Source organism: Larus michahellis, chromosome 13, assembly GCF_964199755.1.
Source record: "Larus michahellis chromosome 13, bLarMic1.1, whole genome shotgun sequence".
Classification (NCBI taxonomy): domain Eukaryota; kingdom Metazoa; phylum Chordata; class Aves; order Charadriiformes; family Laridae; genus Larus; species Larus michahellis.
In genome coordinates this window covers 12,746,426-12,771,317 of record NC_133908.1, presented here as the reverse complement: position 1 = coordinate 12,771,317, position 24,892 = coordinate 12,746,426, and the positions used below count along the sequence as shown (strand labels likewise).

General features: G+C 46.3%; 2 protein-coding genes across 7 annotated transcripts; one reads left to right on the top strand and one right to left on the bottom strand.

Annotated features, from left to right (window-relative positions):
• Positions 1-51: 51 nt before the first annotated feature.
• On the top strand, positions 52-11,623 carry HVCN1 (hydrogen voltage gated channel 1). 4 transcript variants are annotated; one of them, XM_074606188.1, is made up of 7 exons: positions 1,037-1,082; positions 2,733-2,971; positions 3,497-3,601; positions 4,078-4,309; positions 8,002-8,114; positions 8,429-8,511; positions 11,220-11,623. In XM_074606188.1, the coding sequence occupies exons 2-6, from the start codon at positions 2,768-2,770 to the stop codon at positions 8,492-8,494; spliced, it is 720 nt and encodes a 239-aa protein (XP_074462289.1). In that variant the 5' UTR covers positions 1,037-1,082; positions 2,733-2,767; the 3' UTR covers positions 8,495-8,511; positions 11,220-11,623. The 4 variants fall into 4 exon arrangements, with proteins under 4 accessions (XP_074462288.1, XP_074462287.1, XP_074462289.1 ...); XM_074606187.1 differs by lacking the exons at positions 1,037-1,082; positions 11,220-11,623 and adding an exon at positions 52-144 and having other exon boundaries at positions 8,429-8,568; XM_074606186.1 differs by lacking the exons at positions 1,037-1,082; positions 11,220-11,623 and adding an exon at positions 829-944 and having other exon boundaries at positions 8,429-8,568.
• Positions 8,109-24,277, bottom strand: TCTN1 (tectonic family member 1). Of its 3 annotated transcripts, none has more exons than XM_074606181.1 (15): positions 23,975-24,275; positions 22,149-22,269; positions 19,941-20,071; positions 18,984-19,150; positions 18,495-18,582; positions 17,473-17,582; positions 14,460-14,480; positions 13,906-14,031; positions 13,205-13,330; positions 12,742-12,824; positions 12,253-12,393; positions 11,808-11,964; positions 10,637-10,762; positions 10,150-10,294; positions 8,109-9,546 (listed from the first exon to the last, which is right to left on the bottom strand). In XM_074606181.1, exons 1-14 carry the CDS (start codon positions 24,153-24,155, stop codon positions 10,151-10,153), a joined length of 1,722 nt encoding a protein of 573 aa, XP_074462282.1. In that variant the 5' UTR covers positions 24,156-24,275; the 3' UTR covers positions 8,109-9,546; position 10,150. The 3 variants fall into 3 exon arrangements, with proteins under 3 accessions (XP_074462282.1, XP_074462285.1, XP_074462283.1); XM_074606184.1 differs by lacking the exon at positions 23,975-24,275 and adding an exon at positions 23,205-23,396; XM_074606182.1 differs by lacking the exon at positions 12,742-12,824 and having other exon boundaries at positions 12,253-12,377; positions 23,975-24,277.
• Between the last annotated feature and the right edge of the window lie 615 nt (positions 24,278-24,892).

The following is a 24,892-nucleotide window of genomic DNA, read 5'->3' as shown; positions in this document are numbered from 1 at the left end:
CTTCCATCATTAGCTGGTTGTGTTGGTGTTTATTGGAGTCAGCTGAGACCAAAATGCCTTAATTATCTGGGAACTCCCAGGATAAAGCTCCTCCCTGCTGCTGGCCTTGCTGTCCAACTCCAGGTTCCTGGCTGGTCTCTGCAGGTGGGTGGTTTGGGGTGAGGGACGGGGGTTTTGGAGCTCCAGGGGGGTGTTGCCTGTGCCGATTCCCCATTGCCCCAGGGAGGAGGAGGGGGACGGGCCTGTGCGCTTTGGGACGAGGCGCTGGAAAATTTTCATGATCCAGGAAAAGTTCTGGCGCTCTCCAGGAAGAAACGCTTTCCAAGAAACAAATGTCTTTAGTCTTTAAAAGTGTAAGAAGAGTGAGATGTTTCTTCATTAGGGGAGAATTGGAAATGTTTCAGGTTTCTCCCAGGAGACGTGCAGTGGAGTTGGTCCCTGATCCTTTTTGCAGCTGAGTTTGCTCAGGGCACCTCCAAAACCAGCTTGTGTTTGAAAGATGGGGGGAACCCTAAATAAGAAGAGCCCATAAAACACGAGCCTGTAAATGGAGGCAGGTTAATCCAGGCCTAATTTCTAGGAATTAGGTTTTTGTAATCCTCCTGATCCCTGAACCTCACCCTTCTTTGTGGGACTAATCTGTGTCCCCGCTCAGCAGCCGACCCTGATCTCGCCAGAGGCTCCCCATTCCATTCCCTGGATGTCCGCTGGGTTTGTTGGGCGGGTTTGGGGGAGACCGATTACAAAAAGTTTTTAAAAATTTAAAAAAAAAAAAAAAAAAAAGAAGAGTTTAAACTCCATCCGGTGTGTTCTGTTCCGGCAGCTCCCACTCAGGGACGGGGGAAAAAAAAGCTGCGAAAACGGAAAATGTTGTAGCGGGGACCCGGGAACAGCGACCCCGGCGCGGGGGCTCCGGGACCCGCTCGGGGAGCGGGGGGGGTGCGGTGGGTGTTGGGGGGGCGCGGTGGGGCCGGGCCGGGGCCGCCCCCGGCCGGGAGAGGCGGGGCCGGGCCGGGCCGGGGGCGGCCCCGCGGCGCCGGGGGAGGCGGCGGGCGGCGGCGGGCGCAGCCGGGACGCGGACGGTACGGGGGAGCGGGGCCAGCGGGCGGGGCGGTCGGCCGGGGCTCGGCGCGGTGGGTGCCGGCCCGGGGAGGGGGGTTTGCAGCGGCGCCCCCCCCCCCGCCCCGGGGCCGCCACGTCCTTCCCCTCGGGGGTCCCGCCGGGGGCCGGGGCTGCGTCCCGCTGCGGGAGCCGGCGTGGCGGGCGCGGGGGGGTTGGGGGGTCCCGGTCCCCGTCGCTCCACCCGCCGGCGGCGGCTCCAGGCCCCGCGGCCCGGGCGAGCCCCGAGGCCGTCCCGCAAGGGGCCGGGGGCTCGCCGCCCCGGGCAGCTCCCGGGGGGGCTCCTCTCAGCGCCCGCGGCTGGGAATGAAGGTGCTGCCGCCGTGAAGGGGGGGCGTGGGGCCATCTCCGTCCCCCGCAGCGGGTGCCGGGGTGGCCCGGAGCCCACACGCCCCCCACCAGCCACCGCCGCTGTGAGCGGATCCCACCGTGGCCCCCCAGCACCTCTCCTGGCGGGGAGCCGAGGGGAGGGAGGGCAGCCCGGGGGCACGGGCAGACCCGCGGCGGCTCCGGCGGGGCGAGAGCAGCTTGTGCTGGCATCCCGGCCGGCTTTGGCCCGGGATGGATGGACGGAGAGTCCCGCCAGCCCGGGGGATGTGGTTGTCTGCGGGCGTCGGGAGCGGTTTTCGGCAGGGTTTGTGGGCCAGGCAGTCTCGCCGGGATGCCCAAAGAGGAAGGATGAGCTGGTGGGGCTGCGACAGAGGATCATGAGAGTTGGGCGCAGATGGAGCCTCTCCTGCAGCCGGGGTCGTTTGGGGTTGGTCCTGCCCCTCGCTGGGTGCCCGCAGGGACGGGCCGAAGCTGGGACGCTTCGGGGTGAGGTCAGCTCTGGAGGATGCAGGGAGAGGAGATGGGGGAGGACAGCATCACCCGCCAGCCAGGCCGAAATGTGGGGATCCCCTGCTTGTTTTGCCTGCAAAGGCTGAAATAATAGTGGCCCCTGATGTTAATGAAGGGGAATTATGGCTTTTCTTCAGCTTGGTGGTGTGGCCAGAGGGTGAGGAGGCTCCAGTTAACGCGGGGGCAGCTGGGCTGCAACCGCTGCCACCTGAAGGGACAAGGGCAGCTCTGGGAGCGCGGTGGAGGGTTTGTCTGGGGCCCGATGCTAGCAGCAGCCTGCCCCGGTGCGTAGGGGCTAAGAGAGCCAATGAAGGGAAGGAAATCGCCTGCTTCCAGCTTCTGACCGATAACCTCCATCGATCAGTGTCTAATAGAAACACAATGGCTCTTTCCAACGGGAAATCGGCAGCTGCCTCCTCTCGCATCATGAGATGCGAGATAAGGGCTGGCATTTTTTTCTCCTGTAATCAATGCTTTGTTTTGAGATGTTTGGAAATACCTCACGAGGAAGTTCCCTGCTGTAGCGCAGCCCAACGGGGTGCCAGCAGCACCAGGGAGGGTGGTGGGAGCTCTGCTTCGCGCCATGGGAGGTGATGCAAAACAAGTGGCACCACCGTTAAGCAATTTCCCGTCAGCAGGGCCCGTCCACGCTGCCCGGCCACATCTGAACAAAATGTCATGCTCTTGTCATGCTCACTGTGGTGGAACGGGGGAGATTTGGCATCCTCAGTCAGCCCCGAGCAGGGAGGTGACGCTCTGCTCTTGTCCCTCAGACATTGGCAGGGTGATGCCAGCTTGATCCAGAGCCATGTCCAGGTACCTGAAGCACTTCACGGTGGTGGGCGACGACCCCGTGCAGTGGAGCAACGACTATCAAAAATGGGAGGAGGAGGAGGAGGCTGGGGAGAATGGGGAGAAGCAGTCGGATTCGGAGATGAAGCTGGCACCTACCAGGAGCCGTGTCTCCTTCCAGGACATGATGAAAAAGCTCTTCAGCTCTCACAGGTTTCAGGTGAGGCAGAACAAACGCAGGCCGAAGGGAAATGAGGGTGAGACTTGGCCAAGGGCTCTGTTGCAGCAGAGCTGGTGTGGGATGGAGCGTGCAGTGGCGGGCTGGGAGCAGTGCTGAGCTTGTGAGCACTTGCGGCTCCTGTGAGAGCAGCTGCTGTCTCTGAGCTGGGCCGTCCTGTCGGAAACAAGCGGGCGCAGATGTTTCCTGAGCGGCGACAAGCCTCGGTGCACGCTCGTCACGGTGTGGGTGGAGGCACGTGCTCTCCCGAGACCCCCCTACGCCAAGCGGTGGGAAAGAGCTGGGTTTGGTGGGGAGCCAAGCGGTTTGGTACAGGTGAGACTTTGCAGGAATAACCCAGCGACCAGGGGCTGGGGGAGTCCTGGGTGGGAGCAGCAGAAAGCCCCGTGAAATACCACCAGCCAAACTGGGGACTTTGGGGCGTGTTTAGCTGAAGGCTGCGTTGGCCCCTCTTGCTGATCTGTCGATGCTGGGAAGGGGTTCACATCGGTTCTTTTCCTCCAACAGATCCTGGTTGTCTGCTTGGTCATCCTGGATGCCTTGTTGGTCCTCGGGGAATTGCTTATGGACTTGAAAATCATCCATCCGGACAAATATAACATAACCCCAAAGGTAAAATGCAGGGAAATGTCAATGTGAACCGCAATTTTCCCGTCTTTGGTGGTTCAAAGCCCCTAGGTGGGATGACCGGGCAGGCAGGACCTGGACCTTCAGCTTTGCCAAGATGGCAGTCACAGGCACACAAAGGTCCTGCAGGGACTCGTGTGACAGCCCTGTGGCGAGCGGGGCCAACCTGGCTCAGCTCATGTCAGTCTGTGCAGCAGCTTCGCATTTCCTTGGGCTGCGGCTGAATTGCTCTCGCTACCCTTCTCCCAGTTGACTTCACACCTCCTGGTCCGGGTTACGCAAAGCCACTGGCTGCCACGTGCTCACTCTGGTTGTCCTTTAGAGCAGAAGAAAAGTCCCCAGTACTCCTCCTTGTAGAGTCAGATCAGCCGTGCCCTTGAGCCATAGAGGTTTTCCATCCTGCTCCGCTTGCACGCACACAGGAGGGTTCCTGGCCCTAAACTTGCGCTGTCTTTTCCTAGGTCTTCCACTATCTCTCCCTTTCCATTTTAACCATCTTCCTGGTTGAGGTGGGGTTTAAAGTCTTTGTCTACCGCCGGGAGTTCTTCCACCACAAGTTTGAAGTGCTGGACGGGATCGTTGTCGTCGTGTCGTTCATCCTCGACATCGTCCTCATCTTTCGGGAGCACGAGTTTGAAGCTGTCGGGCTGCTGATCCTGCTGCGGCTGTGGCGTGTGGCCAGGATTATCAACGGTAGGTGCGTGCGGCCGGTCGGGAGCTTTCCCTTGCGCGTGGGATGGATTTGCCAACCTCACCTGAATTATTTGGGGTCGCATCTTTGTTCCCTTCTCAAAGCCATCTGCGAGACCCTGAGGTCTTGCTTCCCAGCAAACTCAGAGTTTTGCCCGTGTGGTTTTCAGTGCTGGAGTGTGGCCTTAATTAGGATGGAATTTCTTTGGAGCAGCCGCAATCTGCTGGTTGTGTTGGTGCGATGCCTTGGTGACGGGGACACAGCAGGTGGCTTGGGCTAGTGGAGATGCCCAACTCTATCGCAGCAGCATCAGGCACGTTCCCCTAAAAACAACCCGTAATCTCTGTTCTTGTATCCTTCCCTCCTGGAGGGGAATGGCTCGCCTCTTAAGTTTGCATCGTAGGATCCTTTTGGCAACAGTCTAACAGGGGAGCAGGGCAAAACCCTGCCCTTCTGAATGTACTTCTGTAGCAGAGCGGGTTTTCCTGCTCTGATGTTCTGCTGTGACTCTGTCATCCCCCCCAGGGATGCAGCAGGGAACGTCCCAATCTCACTCTGGATCTTTCTTGCTTGGATTCAAAGGGCCCACTGTAAAAAGAGGAACATAAACGTCCCAAAATCCGACTTTACTGACTCTGCTATTGTAATTGTAACTTGCAAATAAGTATAAATTCAGACACTTCTGAAACAACTGTAGCTGGAAACATTTTCTTCATAGAATCATTTAGGTTGGAAAAGACCCTTGGGATCATCGAGTCCAACCATCAACTCCACTCTACAAAGTTCTCCCTTACACCATATCCCTTAACACCACATCCCTTAACACCACGTCTAAACGAGTCTTAAACACATCCAGGGATGGTGACTCCACCACCTCCCTGGGCAGCCTGTTCCAGTGTCTGACCACTCTTTCTGGGAAGAATTTTTTCCTCATGTCCAGCTTAAACCTCCCCTGCTGCAGCTTGAACCCATTCCCTCTTGTTCTATCACTAATGACCTGTGAGAAGAGACCAGCACCAACCTCTCTACAATGGCCTTTCAAGTAGTTGTAGAGAGTGATGAGGTCTCCCCTCTGCCTCCTCTTCCCCAAACTAAACAGTCCCAGCTCCTTCAATCGCTCCTCATCAGATTTATTCTCCAGGCCCTTCACCAGCTTCGTTGCCCTCCTCTGCACTCGCTCCAGCACCTCGATATCTCTCTCGTATTGAGGTGCCCAGAACTGGACACAATACTCAAGGTGTGGCCTCACCAGTGCTGAGTACAGGGGGACAATCACCTCCCTCCTCCTGCTGGTCACACTATTTCTAATACAAGCCAGGATGCCATTGGCCTTCTTGGCCACCTGGGCACACTGCTGGCTCATGTTCAGCCGCTTGTCAATTAGAACCCCCAGGTCCTTTTCTGCCAGGCAGCTCTCCAGCCACACTGCCCCAAGCCTGTAGCGATGCATGGGGTTGTTGTGGCCCAAGTGCAGGACCTGGCACTTGGCCTTGTTGAAGCTCATTCCATTAGCACTGGCCCATCGGTCCAATCTATCCAAGTCTCTCTGTAGACCCTCCCTATCCTCATGTAGATCATCACTCCCGCTTAGCTTCGTGTCATCTGCAAACTTGCTGGTGATACACTCTATGTCCTTACCAAGGTCATCAATAAAGATGTTAAACAGAAATGGTCCCAACACTGAGCCCTGAGGGACACCATTTGTGACTGGCCGCCAGCTGCATTTAACTCCATTGACCACCACTCTTTGGGACTGCCCATCCAGCCAGTGCTTGATCCAGCAGATCGTATGCTCATCCAGGCCATGAGCTGCCAGTTTTTCCATGAGAATTCTATGGGGGACAGTGTCAAATGCTTTTCGAAAGTCTAGGTAGACAGTGTCCACAGCCTTTCCCTCATCCAATAATCTGGCCATCTTGTCATAGAAGGAAATCAGGTTCATCAGGCAGGATCTGCCTTTCATAAACCCATGCTGACTAGGCCTGATCCCCTGCTTGTCCATTATATGACTTCTAATGGCACTCAAGATGATCTGCTCCGTGACCTTCCCTGCTACCGAGGTCAGACTGACAGGCCTATAGTTTCCCGGATCCTCCTTTCTGCCTTTTTTTTGTAGATGGGCGCTACATTCGCTACCCTCCAGTCCATTGGGACCTCCCCAGTTTAGCCATGACTTCAGGTAGATCATGGAAAGTGGCTTGGCGAGCACGTCTGCCAACTCTTTCAGCACTCTTGGATGTAACCCATCCGGTTCCCCTTCCTTCTCTGGGAAAGAATTTTGGGATTCAAAAAATGTGGGAGTGGGATTATCCCTAATTCCTGTGTGAAACCTCAGCCCAAGAGCTGTCCTGTGCCTACGTGTGTGCTTTGCTGAGTGCTCTGTACTTGTTGCAGATGAAAGTCTTTAGTTGGAATAAAAGGAAAGAAAGGATGGCTGGGGCCGAGTCTGTCACCTGCAGCCCCCACTGCCATTTTGAAGGGGAGAACGTGCCTGATCGGTGGCACTGGCCAGGACAAGGGGAGGCGTGAGAGCAGACTGTGGCTCTTAGTTCGGAGTGAAAGTCAGAGAGAAACCGGATTTGTGTGCAGCTGGGTGAGACACAGGAACCCCAGCGTCTCTTAGCACACTGTTTTACAGCAGAAAAACAAGTAAATCCCCTTACCCTTGGGTGCTCCTTGTTTTCCCCCCAAGCTTCTCACCTTGCCTGCCCACTTGGAGCAACAGAGGGGACAAAGAAAATCTGCCCCAAGCTTTGTGTTGCGTGTCTGAGCCGAGGCACGGCTCGCTGCCTTCAGTCCCTGTGGCTTGAGAGGGACCGGGTGACGGCAGGTGGGGACTGTTTGATGTTATCAATGCAAATAAGCAGCACGCTTGCTTTGTCTTCAGAGAAATGAACCCCCGAACCCCAAGGCTGCTGCCTGTAGCGCTAGAAGCGCGGGCACGTGTTGCTGCCTGCCTCCGTGCACATTGTTCTGTCAACAGCCGGAGGAGAGCTCTGTCGGGTAGGAAGAACGTGATGTTCTTCATGCTCTTACCGAGCTATTTTTTCTTTTTTCCCCCTGGAAAAGGGTGGGAAGAAAAAGCCTTTGCTGTGGGGGCTGAGTTCATATGTAATAACCTTACGATATGTCAGCAGAGAAGTGACACCTCTGCTGTAATGAGAAAGTGTGTGCCCTTTCTGCAGCCGCGCAAGGTGAAGCCAAAACCTGAAGGACCTGAGGATGTGCCACGTCCCGTTACAGCTGGCAGGAGCCATCGGCCCCGGGGCGGGGGACACGAGCCTCGTGCCCCAGGCTGTGCCACGCACTGCTGTTAGAGCAAGGCTCCCGACGCCATGAAACCGGCTGAAACGCAGCCCCTCGTCACAACAAAGCTGCCAGTTACGTTCCCCCCAGGCTCTGCCAAGGGAGCAAATTCAAATTCAGGATTTGAATGACAGTCTGCCTGATTAATTCAGCTCGGAGGCCAGACTGCCTCTTCCCAGCAGAGTATCGGTATCTGAATCCCCAGGGTCGTTCATTTAAAACCCTCCTCATTAAGAAAAACACTTGGGAAGGGTGGTTTGAAGATGACAGAACCAGAGCTCGGGAGGAACACGTTTAACTCCTTGAGCACAGACCCTGCGTACTGTTTAACCTCCTGCTCGTGGCTGTTTTACATTGTAAAACCAACCCACTGTGAATTGTTTCACAGGAATAATTTTATCGGTAAAGACCCGCTCTGAACAACAAGTGTCCAAGCTAAAGCAAGCAAACCTGAAACTTGCAACAAAGGTCGAACAACTGGAACGCAGCTGCATAGAGAAGGTAAGAAAACACTTTTAATTTAAACAAGGTTTACCCGCTGGCTGCTCCCCGGGACGAGCTGGCCTGGGATCCTTTTGCAAGGTTGCCACCGTCAGCTTGGTTTCCTCATCAGAAAGTCGTGGGGTGAACCACAGCCCTGCCTGTCCTCCTCTTGCTGCAAAGGACCGACGGCTGCCTCTGTCCTACTTACTGTAGCCTGGTTGTCCTGTTTTACTGCAGGGAGGTGCCTTAAAAGAGTTTCTCGGGTTCCCACAGATCTTCCCACCGCTGAAATGTAAGGGCCGTATTAATGATTTGACTTTTGTCTCCAACAGGAGCAAGAAATCGAGAGGCTGAACAAGATATTAAAACAGCACGGACTCCTCAGTGAGCAAACGTAGGAGGCCGGTTTTCTGAGGTGGGGAGGTCTGCCCTGGAGAGTGCAGTGTTGATGTCTACCCGTTTGACCTGAAAGGCTTCCCTGTCTCTCTGCTTTCTCTTGTATAGTGTTGTCTATAAACATTTTCTATTTCACCACTCTTTGATTAGATCTTGGGATCACAAAAATAGTTTTGCTGGAAAATTAATCACACGTATTCCCTGTAAACAGTGATTTCATAAGACCTTTCTTGTACAGTTGTACAGTCAAAACTGCAAAGTAATTTAATAAAGACACATCTTCACAAGCTATACATCCACAAAAGTACCACTTATTTAACATAATTGAATTTTTCCGTGATAATGTTCTTTGTTTGCTACACCTTGTAGAAACTTGCAGTACAAACGATAAGAACCCAAGCTGAAAAGGTCACTTCTTCTCTACAAGCTGGCCATTCATTGTTAGTACGTCTCTTCTTTGCCAACCATTCTTTTCACGTTGTTGGTAGTTTCCTCATTTCTGTTGCTGCTTGTGCCACTTTGTGATTTATATAACGTTCGTTTTAAAAAAAATACCAACATACCACTCCTTTAGTTGACAATCAAATCAGCACCAAAATAGAGGCAAACACGTGCCATCTTACGTCAAACAAATGCCTGGTTCTCAGCAGCAGATTTGAGTTCTGATACTGCATTCTCTCATCTCTTCTTCCATTTTAAGTGTTCGTTTGCTGCCTGCTGGTTTGCAAAGTTCTTTCTGCTTCCACAGGTCATAAATCAGCACATTAAAAGAATTAGAATGTGTAAGAACAGATGTAGGTGAGTGGACTGCTGGGAACAGTTAGGCTCCAGAAGCCATTCGAAGCATATTCTAAAGGACCAGGCTGGTGTTCGAACACAATGTGAACTTTTTCAGGTACTAGAAGGTCCCTGGGGTTGAGACTATTTTGAAGTTGAAGAGTAAGATTAAATAAGTGGGAATTTTGAAAGGCGTTGACTGTAGCAGGTGTCTCCAACTGATTTCAGCCAGAGTCGGCTGGAAGGGTCATTGAGCTTTTCTGAAAACATCACTTAACTGTTCGGATTTTTAAAGAAAGGTAATTAATTAGTGGTTTGGGGAAAAATAGCTAGAAATATGCAGTTTGTTCATCTATGAAAATAGATAGAGCAGAGGCAATATCTAATAGCACATGATTACTTTAATTAACAGTTTAGCTCTGCTCTTCGCAGAACAACGAAGCCTGCTTTCTGGGGGAGCCGCACCGTGTCCCTGTGCTCCTCCCTTCCCCTCCTGCCTCCGCGCTGCGAGGCAGGCAGCTCGGGCTGGCGCCGCTTCAGAGCCGCCGAGGTGCTGGAAGGCTGGTGGCTGCACGTGTGCTGACTGGCCAGCTGGAGCCACCACCAAGGTCATACTGCAGCCTTTTTTTTTCCTCTTGGCAGAGGTATAATTGGGAACTTTCTACTTAATGTGGGTTTTTTTCTGCCCTAAAACTTCTAAGAACCCTCACAAGGGCTCACCCTTTTTCTCTTGGCCAATTTTAAGCCAGTGTGTCTACAATTTAGAAGAAACTGATGGCCCATCACAGTGACTGTATAAACCTCACTTCTTTAGGAAATGGGATAAAAAGCAGAAAAAGCAGAAATACGGTTTGTTTGGGGTTTTTTGATGCACACTTACCTTAGACAAACGGAAAGAAAAAATCAAAGGGTAACTTGACATTAATGGTGGGCCAAGCTTTATAGCCTGGCTCTGCAGGTGAAGAAATATCAGTGAAAACAACAGAACTTGTTATAGGAATAGTCCTTTCCCTTCCTGAGGGAAGCTGCAAAGAAAATAGAAATGGACATTAGCTTCAGTCTTCTCTTCGTGTGACCGCTCTGTTTGGCCTGGGTTATATTTTCAGCTGTTATTTGTAAAAAGTTTTTTTTTTTCATATACAGTTCGATTTTTCTTTTCATGAATGATGTATAGATTTTTATGGAAGTGTGTTTTGGCAAGCAGCCCACAGTTGTGTTTGAGTTGGAACAGAAACTGTTAGGTGTAATACGCGCTAATATGAAGTGCTACCTTTAGATAAAGAGATTAACTGGGACACTTACACAGCTGATACCGAAGCAAAACAAGCCATTCTTTTTGTCTTAAATCCTATAATTTAATTACGTACCTGCTTCAATGTGGTGCTAGTGATCGTTGCTGTAACGTTGACTATTCTGGCTTGTGGATTGACTAGGGATCCATATTTAGTCCACTTCACTTCTATTTCAAGTGATATTGGTATTTGGCATGAGCTCTGAAAAGTGTTATAAATTCTCTCATTGTCTGACTTGCATAGAAGCAACCACGTTAATTATTCATCTTATTAAACTGGCAGAATGCCCGCAGAAAGCTCGCTCCGGGAGGTTACCAGAGCAACTCCGCCATGCCTGTGCCCTGGACTGTGCCTGTGCAGGCAGCACAGGTGCTTCCAGCCTTGGCCCAGGGCTGTCCCTGCTGTTTCTCCATAGGTGACAAACCGACTCTGTACCTGTGCTTCAGGCAGGGCTGTTCTGCCTGCGTAGGGCAGGACTTTGGCTCTTCGTGATAGTGCTGAGCTGGCTGTTTTTAGTAGGAGGACTTATTTCAGTAATACTGCTAGAAAATCCTTTACTCTGCCAGGGCAGAATTTTGAAGCCTGCAATCTTAAATACTTTTAGGTATTTCTTCTTGGACTGTCAAGTTTCTGGTTACAGAAATCATTCACTGTTTAGTTGCAGAAGCGTACAAGAAACCTATATACAAGCTGTCATTGAGGAGGTGCTGTCAGTCACCACGTGCCAAGCAGCACTGCCTACCACCGATACAGGAACTGCGCTGCATCGGGAGGAAAAGGGCTACTATAGAAGATGTTAAGAATAAACGTAGTGTTTGGGTCACTCAAATATACTGTTTCATGCTTTAAAGGATTCTTGCTATCTTCCTGTAACCTGGCATAAGAACACCAAGGAGAAACACCGATTCTCTTCACTCTTTCAACCTTACCTCTTGTGCTTTATCCTATCTGAAAAGCAAGACTCTAAACTGTGGCTAGAACTCATTTTGTACCTAATACGTTGTCCTGATCCATAACTGAGGTGCCTGGATACCAGCTTGATTAAAAGGAAACCTGTCTTCTACAGCAAGAGTGAACTTGTCATTTGTGAATATTCCAGGAGGACTTTCCTCCAGTTTGTTTCTGCTATTTTTTTCCCCGTAGGTCTGAGAAACCTAAGCTGATGCTGCAGCAGAGGTACAGATTTCAGGAGAGAGGGCGGTAAGAGTGAAGGGGGTGATGGTAGTGGTAGTGGTGTAACTTTCACCTGTTCTGAAGTCTGGAAGTGAGTTATCGGCACCCAGTCGAGCACATCCTGGGCTCGAGAATTTCCAAATGAGGCCACGTATTCAGGAAAGGTTTGTCCTTTCAGTAAATCTAGGAGGGTCTGAGTCAAAGGCTGACATTTCATAGCTGCAGTAATTCTTCCAGAGAAAAAAAAAAAGAAAAAAGGATGAGTTAAAGCAAAATCTATTGGTTGGGCACAGTCATAATTTCTCCTTGCTCTCATGCACCGTTCCAGCCTTCTGGCTGCAGTTGCTAATGTAGCCAAGCTTTTCAAGAGAAAGACCATTGTTAATTAAATGACATTTTTGGTAATTAAATACTCCTACAGCAGTATAAATGTCCCAGGATCTGAACAGATCCTAATGGAAAGGGTTGTCACAGGATTAAAAGCACTAAATAAATAAAAAAAAGAAATGTCCTCTTACCGTAACTTGCAGCCTGATACCATGTTATAACCAAATAATACTGGCGTTCTGGCTCCCTGTGCCGCCAGACAGTCCTGGTTGGATGTACTTTGCAGAATGGTAAGTTGACCATGTTTGTTAGTATTCTGAATGATGGCAGATGTAACACACAGTCAAAGGGAAATTCCATACTTAATGTATACCGTGAAGAAAGAATCCTTAATCATGTCCTAAAAATATATCTGAAAATGCTATAATAGCTCAAGACTCCTCTTCCACTGCGAAGAAGCACTAGAGTGTACAATGAAGGTCTAAATCTACCTCACTAAAAAGACCCAGGAGATTGCAGTCAGGACTGAGTCATTCGCTACTTTTAAAACATAGCCAAAGAAGCACGCTTTTACTTTTGATAAAGAACAGATACGTTTTACAGATGTCCATGTGAGAAAGGGTTTGTGTAGATGGACCAGATTAAGTGCTACAAACAAAATTTCAACAGGGAAAGGATATCCTTGTGGCCGGAAGCCCGCCCTTACAGGCAGTCCAACAACATAACCAGGATTACCACTGAGAGGAACTGGCTTTGTATTTACCTGCAATGCAAACGTATAGTATTAGTTCTTATCCTGTACTGAAATGGTTGGAAAACACAGAAATATTTCACATATTTTAGGATTATTAACTGCCTTGAACAATGACAGTAGTAAGTCTGCTCAATGAGATTATAACAGCTCTGTAACGTTGGGGCAGGCTTTGCTTTCACTGGATATACGGAGTCACAAGATGACTCTTCTAAATGTGAAAAAACAGACTTTGGAGACCTTTATTGCCCAGTTCTGAAATTCTGCCTCATTTGCGTACCCAGGGCAAGTTACATTTTACCTTGCTGCTAACAATTCATCTGATTCAAGTTTAATAAGTTTTGTAATTAAATGTCTTTCAACAAGTCATCCGTAACGTCTCTAGCAGTTACCTGAGTAAAGCTGATTTCAAAGCTCTGCTGTATTGAAAGTGCTTCTTTGTTAATTGCCCCCAAAACAAAAGAGGCAGCTGCTTCTATTATTTCTCCTGCATCTGTGTATGTAATGTGATAACTCACCTGAAAATTAAACATTTTAGATATTAATTAGAACAAATGCATAAGAGTATGAAACTAGAAAAAAGGAATTTAAAACTATGTAAGTATTGTTTTCTTTCTTCCTTGCTTAAGAAACACTCGACTACATGTCGGGAAATACACTGTATCCTCTAGAGGCTGGAGCCTCTTCAAAACTGACTTCTTGATAAACCTCTCCTAAGCATAAGCCCAATGTTCCACTACTCAAGATTCAAAGATGAGATGATGTGCCCCACTGTGCCTGAAGTCAGCCTCTCCCAAGCATAATGTAGATTCTAAACTCACGTTATTGTCTGTTATGTCATAAAGACAGTAATACTAGAAAAGGATTTCATCCTGTCTCCATGTTATGTTGCATGTAGTTATTATTTTGTTGCAAAACACTCTCTTTTATCCCAAAGTCGGCATTTCTCAGAGCACATTTGCTTTGGAGATGTCACAATATATGGAAACTGTGCAAGGCCTTTCTCACAGCTTTGCAATTTGTGAATCAGAAGTGATTCGATGCATACATGCTTGCCGTCAAACGTGAGGAAGAAGAGACCTGCCATACTTACCCCAAGAACGATATTTATGCACACTTCATCCAAAATCATAGGGAGCCTGAGGACATCACTACTATTAAGTAAAGTCCACATTCCATTCAGAGACTGGACAACTACGGACTGGACAGTAATATTAACCTGAAAAACAAATTCATGTCATTTCTGAATATTGTGTGTAATTATTTTTTGCTTTTTCTGTATTATTATATTTGTGGCCCTTCCAGATTCTGTTTCACAGAGGCAGCAGCCAATAATCCTCTGAACGACTACTGTGTTACGTGTATTGATGAAGTTCAACAAAAGATTCTATTTTTAAGTAACTAGAGAGTTACTTACAAAGAGAGTGTTTTGTATGAGGAGAATGGATCAGGCTTAATGTTTGCAGGTAGCGTATTATCTTGGCGTTGCTAAGTACCATCACTGATGATGGAACAAATGATAGAAATTTTTTAATGTAAAGATTATAGGTAAAGTCCTTGTTCTGATAAAATCAGTGAAAAACTCCCACTGACTATAGTTAAGGATTTTTCCCCCAGCTCTTCCAACTAAGTTAGAAGGATACTTACCATCTGACTTGATTTAGGCACCTAGAGAAGAATAAAAGAACAAATTCAAACAGCAGCCAAGGTATCACCTATTACAAGTAGCAGTTAAGGCTTAACTGCTTTGCCTATTTAACTCTCTATCATTACAATAGCTTTTACATTGTGTAAGTGATTGAATATACATTACAGTATCCAGGCAGTGTGAAAATAACTGTCCTTCTTTGTGGCCAGTAGGCAAAAACCTTACAGTCCAATCCTCTTTTTCCTCTCACAGTAACTGGAAAATTTCTGAGTGACTTGCATCAGTTTTCCATCAGGCTTTGACTACATTCCCAATAAATATACAATGCATTCAATAAGTAGTAGACACAGCTAGTGTTTCCCTTGGACACTCTATTTGCACATCAGAACTAGGAAACACTGAAAAAGTTTACTTGCATCAGAAAGGTGCAAAAAAAGGCATCTCAATTTGTCATCGCTTGTTATTGTGCCTCATAGCGTTTGACCTATTGAGGGCGTCAGAGAACATTGTTCCTATTGCAGATCTGTGCAAAAACACTTGGAACTATTCATAGCCTGCCAGGCTGTTCGTACCCGAAGAAATGAGGAGCTTTTGTTGCCTTTTTCTGAAGGTGCCGAGTCCATAGTTTCACAGTCTCTAAACAAAGAAATGAGAAGCAAGTATCCCTCTTGTTATACAGCATGCACGCTCGCCTCACTGGAAAATTTCCACCAAATTTTCATGGAAAGGCAGAAATGTCAGACCAAGGTCATCAATCAGGTCTCCAAAATACTCACACAGAGCACCATTTTCTCAAAAGTTTTATTTTTTTGACTCCCAATGAGTCTTTGATTCACATCTTTGGGAAGGAACCAGAAATCGACCTCTGACCATGAAGCAAGTTCTGCGGAATTACAAGAGGATACAGAGACCAGTCTGCTCATCTAACATTCCGGCAGAGAACACGTTCCTATAAGATGGAGACCTGAAGGTGATGCAGGTAAAGTCTGTCACACACTATCACGTATTTACATCAACATGCTGAGGTACAGCTCAGCCATCAGAATCGGTTGCGTGAATAAATGCGCTTATAAAGATTAGACTCGTCCTTCAGGGAAGCATGCTCTTTCTGACTAAGGTAGAGGGAATGATCACACCTAAAATTCTATTTATCTGTGGCTGGGGTGACGGATTGTGTTTCTGTCAGTCACGGGCAGACAGGACTCCAGCCTCAGTGTTGCCTCCCACTGACTCATCTTCCCACCAGCCAGGGAGGCGAGCAGGGGCAGGCGGCAGCGCGTTGTTTTGGCAGCCGCACGGTACACGCTAACCATGGTGTGAAGCATCATGTTGTGAGTATCTTAGCAGGGGGTTCCAAGCATCCCCAATGCCCCTTGGGTCTGCTGGACAGGACAGGGTAGAGAGCAGAGCTTAACTGCAACAATTACCAGGACTTTCATATCACACAAGTTGTCCAGCCTGGTAGTGAGTCTGGGCTCATAATGACGGGGTTTTCTGAAGAAACTGCTGTACCAGTCCTCTTACCCAGCGCTCCCAGCAAGCCTTCCTGCGTTGATGTGTTTTGCCATTTCTTTCGCCAGCAGCTCCACCTGCTGGCACTGGCAGGGCTCCCTGCTCTGCCCTGTGACCACCCTGTCCCCAATGCCAAGTCACTTTTCTATTGTCATATCCCATCTTCAGCTCCCTTTGGGAATGGGAGCTTCCTACAGACCATCTCTAGCACCTATTCAGCCTTCTCCAGTTATTGCGTTTGATCCTTTCTGAACATCCAACATACTTTGGACAGAAATCTGACCTCTCTTAAACTGGGCCATTGTAGTTGGCAAGCGGCACGTGGGTAATGTGTTATGTACTGTTCTAGTGACGAAGGGGAATTCATCTTTTAATTTAAAAACATTGACCTGCTTGGAGCCTGTCCTGAGGCATGCTTCTTTTCTGGCTCTGCAGCCACCACAAACTCTAATTTTAGGTGCACATGGGAACACTCAAAACCCCTCTGAGACAGAGTTTGCTCCACCTCTTCCCCAACAAAGGGATGATCAAAAGATAACATTTGTGAACAACCCTTTGCTGATTTGAGATCCTCAATGAGCAGGAGAATGATTCCACCTGTGAGACTGTGAACTACTTAGTGGGCTTCCCTTTACTGCTGATAGCTTCGGAATCTGAGGGACTAGAAGGGGTCTTTAAGTAGTGACTCACTCATTAAATTAATGTAAATAATTACATAAATTAAAAAAATTTTAATGGGGGAGAGTAGGCTGTTTCTTGACGACCTTTGGCTTCTGGAAGTAGCTGTCAGCTTAAGGTACTCTGTATTTCAGTTTCAATTTTGCATGTGTGATTTCTTTTGTCTTCCTGAATATCTGTAAGGGCATTTATTTATACATAAGATGTCATCCTCCGGTTCAAAAAGGAATGAAAAAGCTTAGCTTTGAAAAATAACCACACACTGGATTTGGTAGTAGGTTGGATGCAAACAAATTTGCTCTCAGTGGGGTAAAATGTCATGTTCTTTGAGGAGTATAAGGAAAGCTTCGTGTGTGTGTGCAATAACTCACTATTAAAAATTGAGGCTTGTAACAAAAGTATATATGCAGAGGATTAAACTTTACAGGCTCTTCTTAAAGTACAAAGGCTTACCAGCTCTTTAAAACCTAGACTTCTTAGAATTATGCACTCTGGTAATAGGCTTCTTGGAAAAAGCTCAGACGTGCATAAAAGCACAAAAGTGCTGCCATTGCAGCAAGCGTTAGCTCAGTGACACAGACTTGTCTCTTCAAGACCATTATTTTTGTTGGCTAAGCAGAGAACAGTAAATTCTTCTGTTCCTGAAGCTTGAAGTAAAAACATTTCCAAAGGCTTTCTGTATAAGACTTTTTCCCAATGCACAATTTAAATCCAAATAAAAAAACCAAATCCTTTAGTAAATAGGAGTTACTTAATTCTGGTGACACAAAACAATACATAATATCAATGATCATCTATATGAGTGTTTCAAATCATACTTACTGCTAAAATGCTGGAGTTGATATAGAATAGCATACTAACTGCTTGAATGTTGCCACAGTTTTCCACACTTACTGATCTAATGCATTTTGTAGCCTGGTTTACTAAAAACCCTGGGGAAAAAAAAGCACAAAGTATTACTGAATGAAATGAAAGAGTAATTACAAAAAGCAGAAATAAAAAACAATATAAAAACTTCAAATATAAGCAAAAGTGAAAGTAAACATAATTTCTATTGCAGATAAGGTTTTATGTCAGCTATAAAGAATGATACTTTCTTAGATTCTCCCAAAATGCTATGAGACAAAATATTACTTCTTAACAATAGAAGCTTAATAAAAGCTAGAAGATTTAGGACTTCATTTTTCAGATCTCATAAGATCATTTTTTTTCTTTCACAAGAGACTTTGGTTCTCCTATCATCATCATCATGATTGATTGATATGATACCTTATTTAATAATAACAGTGGGGTTTGGAAAATGCAGGTGTGGGGTTTGGCTGTGGTTGTGGCTTTTTTTTTTTCCCCCCCTTCCCCCCTGCTGATTTTCAGAAAACTGTGTGAAAGGTTAAAATGTAGAGCTCAAGCCTGCAAGTCTGACTTGAGTTGCATTCAGGCTGTGAAAGGAACCTCGTTATACCAGAGGGACACCTTACAAAAGTTGCCCAGTTAGGTCTTGCTTTGTGTAATACCCTCTTCCCTCATGGTGTCACCCTTGTACTATTTTATTCAACCAATTATGCCAAATAGGATGTTTTGCTGTTGGATAAACAACCCATTAACAAGACTCTCAAGGATTTCCATATCTAACTTTGAATGTTTAATATAGATGCAATGCAACTTCCAATCGATGTCTAAAAAAAAAAAAACCACCACCAGAGAAACAGAGGCTATTTGGAAAATATTTGTTCATGACTCTATCTGAATTTACATTTGTGTGTGTGACAATTTATTGATTGATCAAGTTCAGGTCAGAGCAGAACACTCTAAAGCAAATAAACTGGAATTCAAACGCATTTTCCAACCTGCAGGATTCGCATCAGAGCACCAAGAGGAGACCACAGGACTAGGCAGCCTTAGAAATGCATCTACTGTCTGTATAGGAACACCATACTGCCGAATAAAACAACACATTCAAGTATACAGGTGTGGTTCAGTCCATGTGAAGTTTTAGAGCATTTATATTAACAATAAATCTGAATAAAAGAAGTTCTTATTTCCACTATATCTTTCAATGCTGTATACTGCTTTATGCATCAATTCTTAAGCTACGGCTTTGTTTATGATAGCAACCAGCTACGTATTTTTCACAGATCTTAAAAAATCTAGTTCATTTTTTAAGTAAACTAACAAAAAATGCTACACTTCTTATTTTTACATTTCTATATTTAAAGACCAAAATAAAGTTTGTCTTTTCCAGAAGAACTGCAATTTTTTTAAAAGCATATGCAAACAATGTTCACTTGTTCTTTTATGAAACAATATAATACTAACTGAATCATGTAATTATTTACCTCATATCTATATGTTTCATTTGCATCAGAAGGACTTTGAGCATCTGTGTTCATATTCCAGCTGTCAGGCTCAGCACTGAAAGTAGCACTTTCAAACTCTTTAAGCAATTGATCAAAATTTTCAGAAGTAGGCATTTGAGGGGAACTGAAGGAGAGTGCTTCTTTATCTGTCAAAACATTATTTAAAGAATGAGATAACCTTTAGGATAAAAGATACAGAAAGGTTATTTAGTAATATTTTTCCTTCTGGAGTTGCTAAAACACAGTGAAAGAAAAATACCAAAACATTTTATTTTATTTTTTAAGGAAAGCTTTCTCTTTCCTTTAAGAGAAAACCTAGGCAGTGTCTTCATTCATCATTTCACCCAGATCTATGAAAGCACAAACTTAAACTTAAGGAAAGAGGTAAGTCTCTTTCTTTCAAAATCATGGTTTCTAACAGCATCAGATGTTCCAGAACAAAGACATGCCAATTAGTGTCTACAGTTTCAATGCTAAGTATTCAGATGACTACTGCACAGTCTTAATTAAATTAAGAGAACACAGCACTGGTCACTTCTTACTTCCCTGCAAGTTACTTCGAAGCTGGCCATAAAGGATTTGTGCCAACAGTGCCTCTTACAGTAACAGATCAGGAAGGAGCTGGTTTCCCATGAGAACTTTAATGTGATTTATTGGGGAGGCTAAATTATTTACATAAAATAAAAAATAAAAAAAATACATCAAACCCACTCCAAAAAGCATATTTATTTTTTTTAACAGAGAAGACTAAAAGTTAGGACTATGAGGTGTTTTAACTGCATAGTTTCGTAAGTGAAAGGATTACAACATAGGCAGAATACCCAGTTTTCTGACAGGTTTAGTTATTTTTAATTTTAGCCTGTTTCTGGCACCTAAAGAGCTTACAAAAATAACATCACAATGCTTAATATTGGCAACGGCAACAAGTCTACTTACAGTTTGTAGCATGAATGCAGAAAACACTGGGATTGACTTGGTCAATTAATTTAAATATCCTTTCTGGTGGATTTGCTTCAACATCAAGTGAATATATAGCAGCTTTCTGACTACAAAGACGGTTGTCACCTCTACAAACAATAACAATAAAATCAATAATCCCCTGGAAGTTGGTATTGACCATATTTAAAAGTTCTTTTCAGGTATTGAGGCAGCATCAAAAAAAGCACTAAAGAGATTACTCAACACAATTTGTATAGCATTTGTGCATCCTTGCAAGGTTTATATTGTTTTATACTGTGTGCTTAGTAATAAATAAAAGAATTCTCCAACATGTTTTATCTAGCAGAGAAAACTGTGTGAGCAGCAACATGAAGAAAGGTAAGAGACAGACCAGCGGGAAGGGAAGAGCCTGACAGTAATAATATTAGAGCTAAAATGAGAAGTTGGATGGGATCCAGCTGGTGTGAGACACCACAGATGCAGGGTGCACCACAGGCTATACACAGCTCAGAAGCACTTTTATTTATACAACACAAGTGGGAAGTATGACCTTTAGGGTAACGTGATGGCATGTGGGCCAGAAAAAAGGTCAGTTTTGTGAATATTACAATAATATTCACTGGCCGGGGGGGAGGGGGGAAACAGGAAAAAATCCTGCTTGAGCTGCACGTAAAAGAAATGGCAGAGTGAGAAAGAGGGAGGTGAAATAACCCATCCAATCTAGGAAAGGTATTTGTAGATGTGCCGTGGGTTCATCACCACCAGCCCAGAACTGCAGTAGCTGCAGAGTGAATGTGCCAGTTCATACCCTGAAGAGTACTGGTGTGTCCTACATGCTAGAGAGACAAGATGATGATCCTTGGGAAACAGGTACTTACACAGGGTTAAAGCAGTCAAGGGCAGGCACTGAAGAAGTGAAATGACTTTAAGAAATTACTTTTTAAGCATGAGGTGAACCATTTGTTAGTAGGATCACATCATAAATCAAACACCATTTCTCCTCTGTTTCAGAAGCCACAGAACCTCTCACTTGGGATCAGTCAAACCCTTTCAGTAACTAACACAATTATGCAAATGTATATAAATCTAGATGTGTAAATAATGAGATTCACAATACTTGCAGTTATTGAAAATCCCATGGATTTTCACGCAAAATGAACATTTTACACAGAAGAACTTGAGGAAAGAAACATAACTTCATTTTATGCGTTTCTAGTTGAGAAAGACAGAATTGTCACCTGAGACAATTAAACTGTCATTCAGGAAGGCATTGATTAGACCTTTCTGATATATATAAATATCTATAAATGGGTAGCAGTAGTCATTGTGTGCTGTGTGCAAGAACAATAAGAAACTACAGTCTGGGATGACTGCTAATTCAAATTTTAAAGCACTAAGAATAAACCCCAGTGTTCAGATTGGCATAATTTATGCAGCAGGTGGGTTGAAGAGCTGTACTTAGTGTTCTGAGAAGTCACTAAGAGATTTTTTACATTACGATTTTGAAGTGAGCTTTCTTAACTCCTTTTTGAGAAGATGAAATTGGGTGAAGGTGTTTTCAGATAAACTGTAAATAGCAAATAAACAACTACTGGCATTACATTGTTGATATGATGTTACATTTTATTGTTTGTAAAGTGACAGACTGGCATGAGGCAGCAGGTTGGGATGCCAACTTGTAAAACTAGGATCAGAACAATGCTCATGCTACTTCATTAAGCCCTGAATTGATCAAATTTCTAGCTGATATCATAAACTGTAATGAAAGAGGTTAGTGATAAATTGCCAATGACCTATAGAGGCGGCCAGATGGTCCCATGGTATCAGCCTTCTTAACTTCCAGACACTGCATTATATTGATGAAAGTCTAAAGATGCATTATTCTTCCCTCCAACAGAAGGCATCACCACCTAAGCGCCCATAGACAGTAGCACAGTGAAACATAAGAAAAGCAAGGAGTGTGAGTTTAGAAAAGAGGGACTAAGTGAAAGAGAAAAGGGTGGGAGGCCAATTTGCTGTTCTGTGTGGTTGGGGCCAAAAGTTTACAGGCTTAGCGCAGGAGGGACTGGTGAAAGGGCAGGCAGGAGTCAGGATGGCAGAGGGGTCAGGAATTGGTAAAAGGGGAGAATATAGCCCATACAAACACATGCAGCAAATAAAACAAGATTTTTTAATTTCATTTTATATAGTTATTTATCCACTTACGTGACAATAGGAACTGAACATGTAGTAAAGAGACTGAAGTCGGCTGCACTGCAATCGGGGTCACAGCAGCAATTTACATCACACTGTGCCACCAACAGATCACAAACACACAGCTTGGCAACTGGAGGGGATTTAAATTAGAATTAGAATTGGAACTTTACACATTACAGCATGTTCCCTAACACTTTCATTTTTCACCCCGCCTTATTTTTGACAATGGCTAAAAGTCTATATCCAAATTCACGTGTTGGTTTGGGGTTTTTTTTAAGTCACTTTTAAAAGCCATCTTTTCTGCTACTTAGCAAATCTATTTGGAACATGACAGCAAAACCAAGAGCATACTAAAATCTGATGGTGTGTTCCCTGTGAAATCAAAAAAGCAACTTAATAGGAATTTTGAAAGTATGAAAATGTACTCAGCCCTGCAGAGGGGAAAAAAAAGAAATACAAACAAGATATGCTTATCTGCTTGTTTCAGCTTATTAGGAAATAAACCACCAAAAAAAAAGAGGAACATTTTGATAGAGCAGTGAGATGTTTACCAGTATTGAGCATGTCCCAGGGCCCAGTAATATATTTTCCTGATGTGCCAACATTACCATAGTTGACTTCTTTGAAATTGTGTTTTCTCCCTGTCTTTAGATACTATGAAATATTGTAATAATACAGAAAGTAACTGCTAGCAATGCTGTAAACTGTCTTGATAAAATACATTTGGCAACTTCTTAAAACATTCTTAGGTTTTCAAGTTTATAAATTCAAAGAACAGATATTACTCTACTGAACTGTTTTTGAGAGTTGCTATTCTGTAACAAGTCCAGACTTGAGAATAGCACAGAATAAAGAACATTAAGACCAGCACCCCATACACAAGACCTTCAAAGAAGGCTCCTTTTCATAACTATTGCTTCCTTTATTTCAACTTGACTGTTGTCTATTTCTCTATGGCCTCCTGGATGCTCTCTGACTGTCTGAACAGTATCCAGGTATTTCCTGGAACCTCTGAAGTTCTGACTGTTCTGTCAGCTGAGTTTAACACTGGAATCCTTAGCTCACCTTGTAAACAACAGAAGTTTAAACATGGATGACCAGATTGCGCAGTTATGTCTCTGAGATCAGGCATTTAAGTCTCTCTTCCCCAAGGAGGTGTGCACTGGGACATGTTTAATTTGGCAAGTAATCTAGGGAAGCAGAATCGATGGCAACAACACTGGGAAATCAAAAGTTAAATAAAAGTATACCTGCCAATTAGAAGACAGTGGAAAACACCTTCTGGTAACACAATAACAAAAATGTGTAATCTATGTTGCCACAGCACCACTATATATCCACAGAGCTGGGGCTGAATTAGGAGTCTTGGGGCAAACTGTGTGCGCCTCCAGCTCAGTGTATAAGTGGAGGTCTCCAAGCACGTACAGGGTGAGTCTGGGTCTCCTCTGTGAAGCCAGGCTCTGCCCTGTGGGCTCAGAGCAGGGTGCTGGGTGGCCAGGAGAGCTTGCCCTCCATCAGCGCCAACTCACGGGACTGTACGTGCTGGGATCAGCTTGCCCAGTACCCGAAGGCTGTGTAGAGGCTTGCTGAGCCTGCCTGTCGGAGGACGCTCTGAGCCCCGGCTGGAGTGGGGTGCTCAAAGCAGCGCCGCAGCACAGCCCCGGTAAATCTCCGGGGGCGCCGGCCTGCAACGGGAGCCTCCCAGGCTGCAACGGGAGCCGAAGGGGATCCAAGAGCTCAGCGACGACTGAATGCCTGAGAGAGGCCGTGAGTGGGGCTTCCCTTGGCCCGGGAAGAGCCGAAGAGCCGGAGACCCCGCCCCACCGGGCACCCACCGTCCGTGATCGGGGCCGGCCCGCTGTGGGTCCGCACAGCAGCGCGCGTCTCCGGTGGCGCCGCGGGACCCCCCGCGCTGTCCACGGGCTCGGGGGCAGGCTCCGCGCTCGGTTCTGCTGCCCAGAGCGGCGGCAGGAGGAGGAGGAGGAGGAAGGCCCCGCGCTCCAGCGCCGCAGCCATGGCGGCCGCTGCCGCCCCGCCCCTAGCAACGGCGCCGTTACCAAGGAGCGCGGGGCATCACGGGAAGTGCGTGTCCGCCCCGCCCCGGAGCATCACGGGAAACAGGGGGTCTGCGGCCGCCGGGCATGATGGGAAGTGGGTCGCGCGGCCCGGGCGCCATGGCGGGCGGCGAGGGGAGGCCGGGCCCTGGCCAGGCCGCCATCTCCCGCCTCCCTGTGCCTCCCGCTGCGCAGGGAGGCCCGCGGCGGGGCTGCACGCTGGGCCTTTGGCTAAACTTGGTCTCCTGTGAGGCCACCCCGCTTGCCTGGACTCACCGGTGCTATCGTGGTGGCCTGAGGTGTCCGCTCGCACCACCCAGCCCCTTCAGAAAGAGCCCAGTGTGGTGGTAATCCAGCTGTCAGTGGCCCAGCAGTAGCAAGCCGAAGGAAAAGCCTAAGAAAGGGCTTAAGGTGTAGCTACATAAATGTAAGCCATATACATGTTCTGGGTAAAAATGCTATTGGAAGGCCATACACGAAAAAAATGGCGGGGAATGGCTCCTTGTGAGCTATAAAATTCTCTGTTTAGCATGTTTTTGCTAATATTTTGGGGTTTAATAATCTGCTTAAACTAATTTTTAAAGTCTTACCAATTTCTTTCTCCTTTTGAAAATGCCATGGGTTCTTACTGCTCAGTGTGCATATTCATTAATTAATTTGTTAGTAATCTTGCAATATCTAGAGGTATTTTTATGCTAA

Bases quoted from the DNA above. Each gene is read 5' to 3' on its own strand.
- TCTN1 (XM_074606181.1), bottom strand. From the start codon at position 24,155: ATGGCTGCGGCGCTGGAGCGCGGGGCCTTCCTCCTCCTCCTCCTCCTG. The intron at 14,481-17,472 runs GTAAGTATGATT...ATTCTTCTCTAG, and splicing joins TCAACTCCAGCATTTTAGCA to GTGCCTAAATCAAGTCAGAT. The intron at 10,295-10,636 runs GTACGTAATTAA...TTTTCTTTGCAG, and splicing joins CTAGCACCACATTGAAGCAG to CTTCCCTCAGGAAGGGAAAG.
- HVCN1 (XM_074606188.1), top strand. From the start codon at position 2,768: ATGTCCAGGTACCTGAAGCACTTCACGGTGGTGGGCGACGACCCCGTG. The intron at 2,972-3,496 runs GTGAGGCAGAAC...TTCCTCCAACAG, and splicing joins TCAGCTCTCACAGGTTTCAG to ATCCTGGTTGTCTGCTTGGT. The intron at 8,115-8,428 runs GTAAGAAAACAC...TGTCTCCAACAG, and splicing joins AACGCAGCTGCATAGAGAAG to GAGCAAGAAATCGAGAGGCT.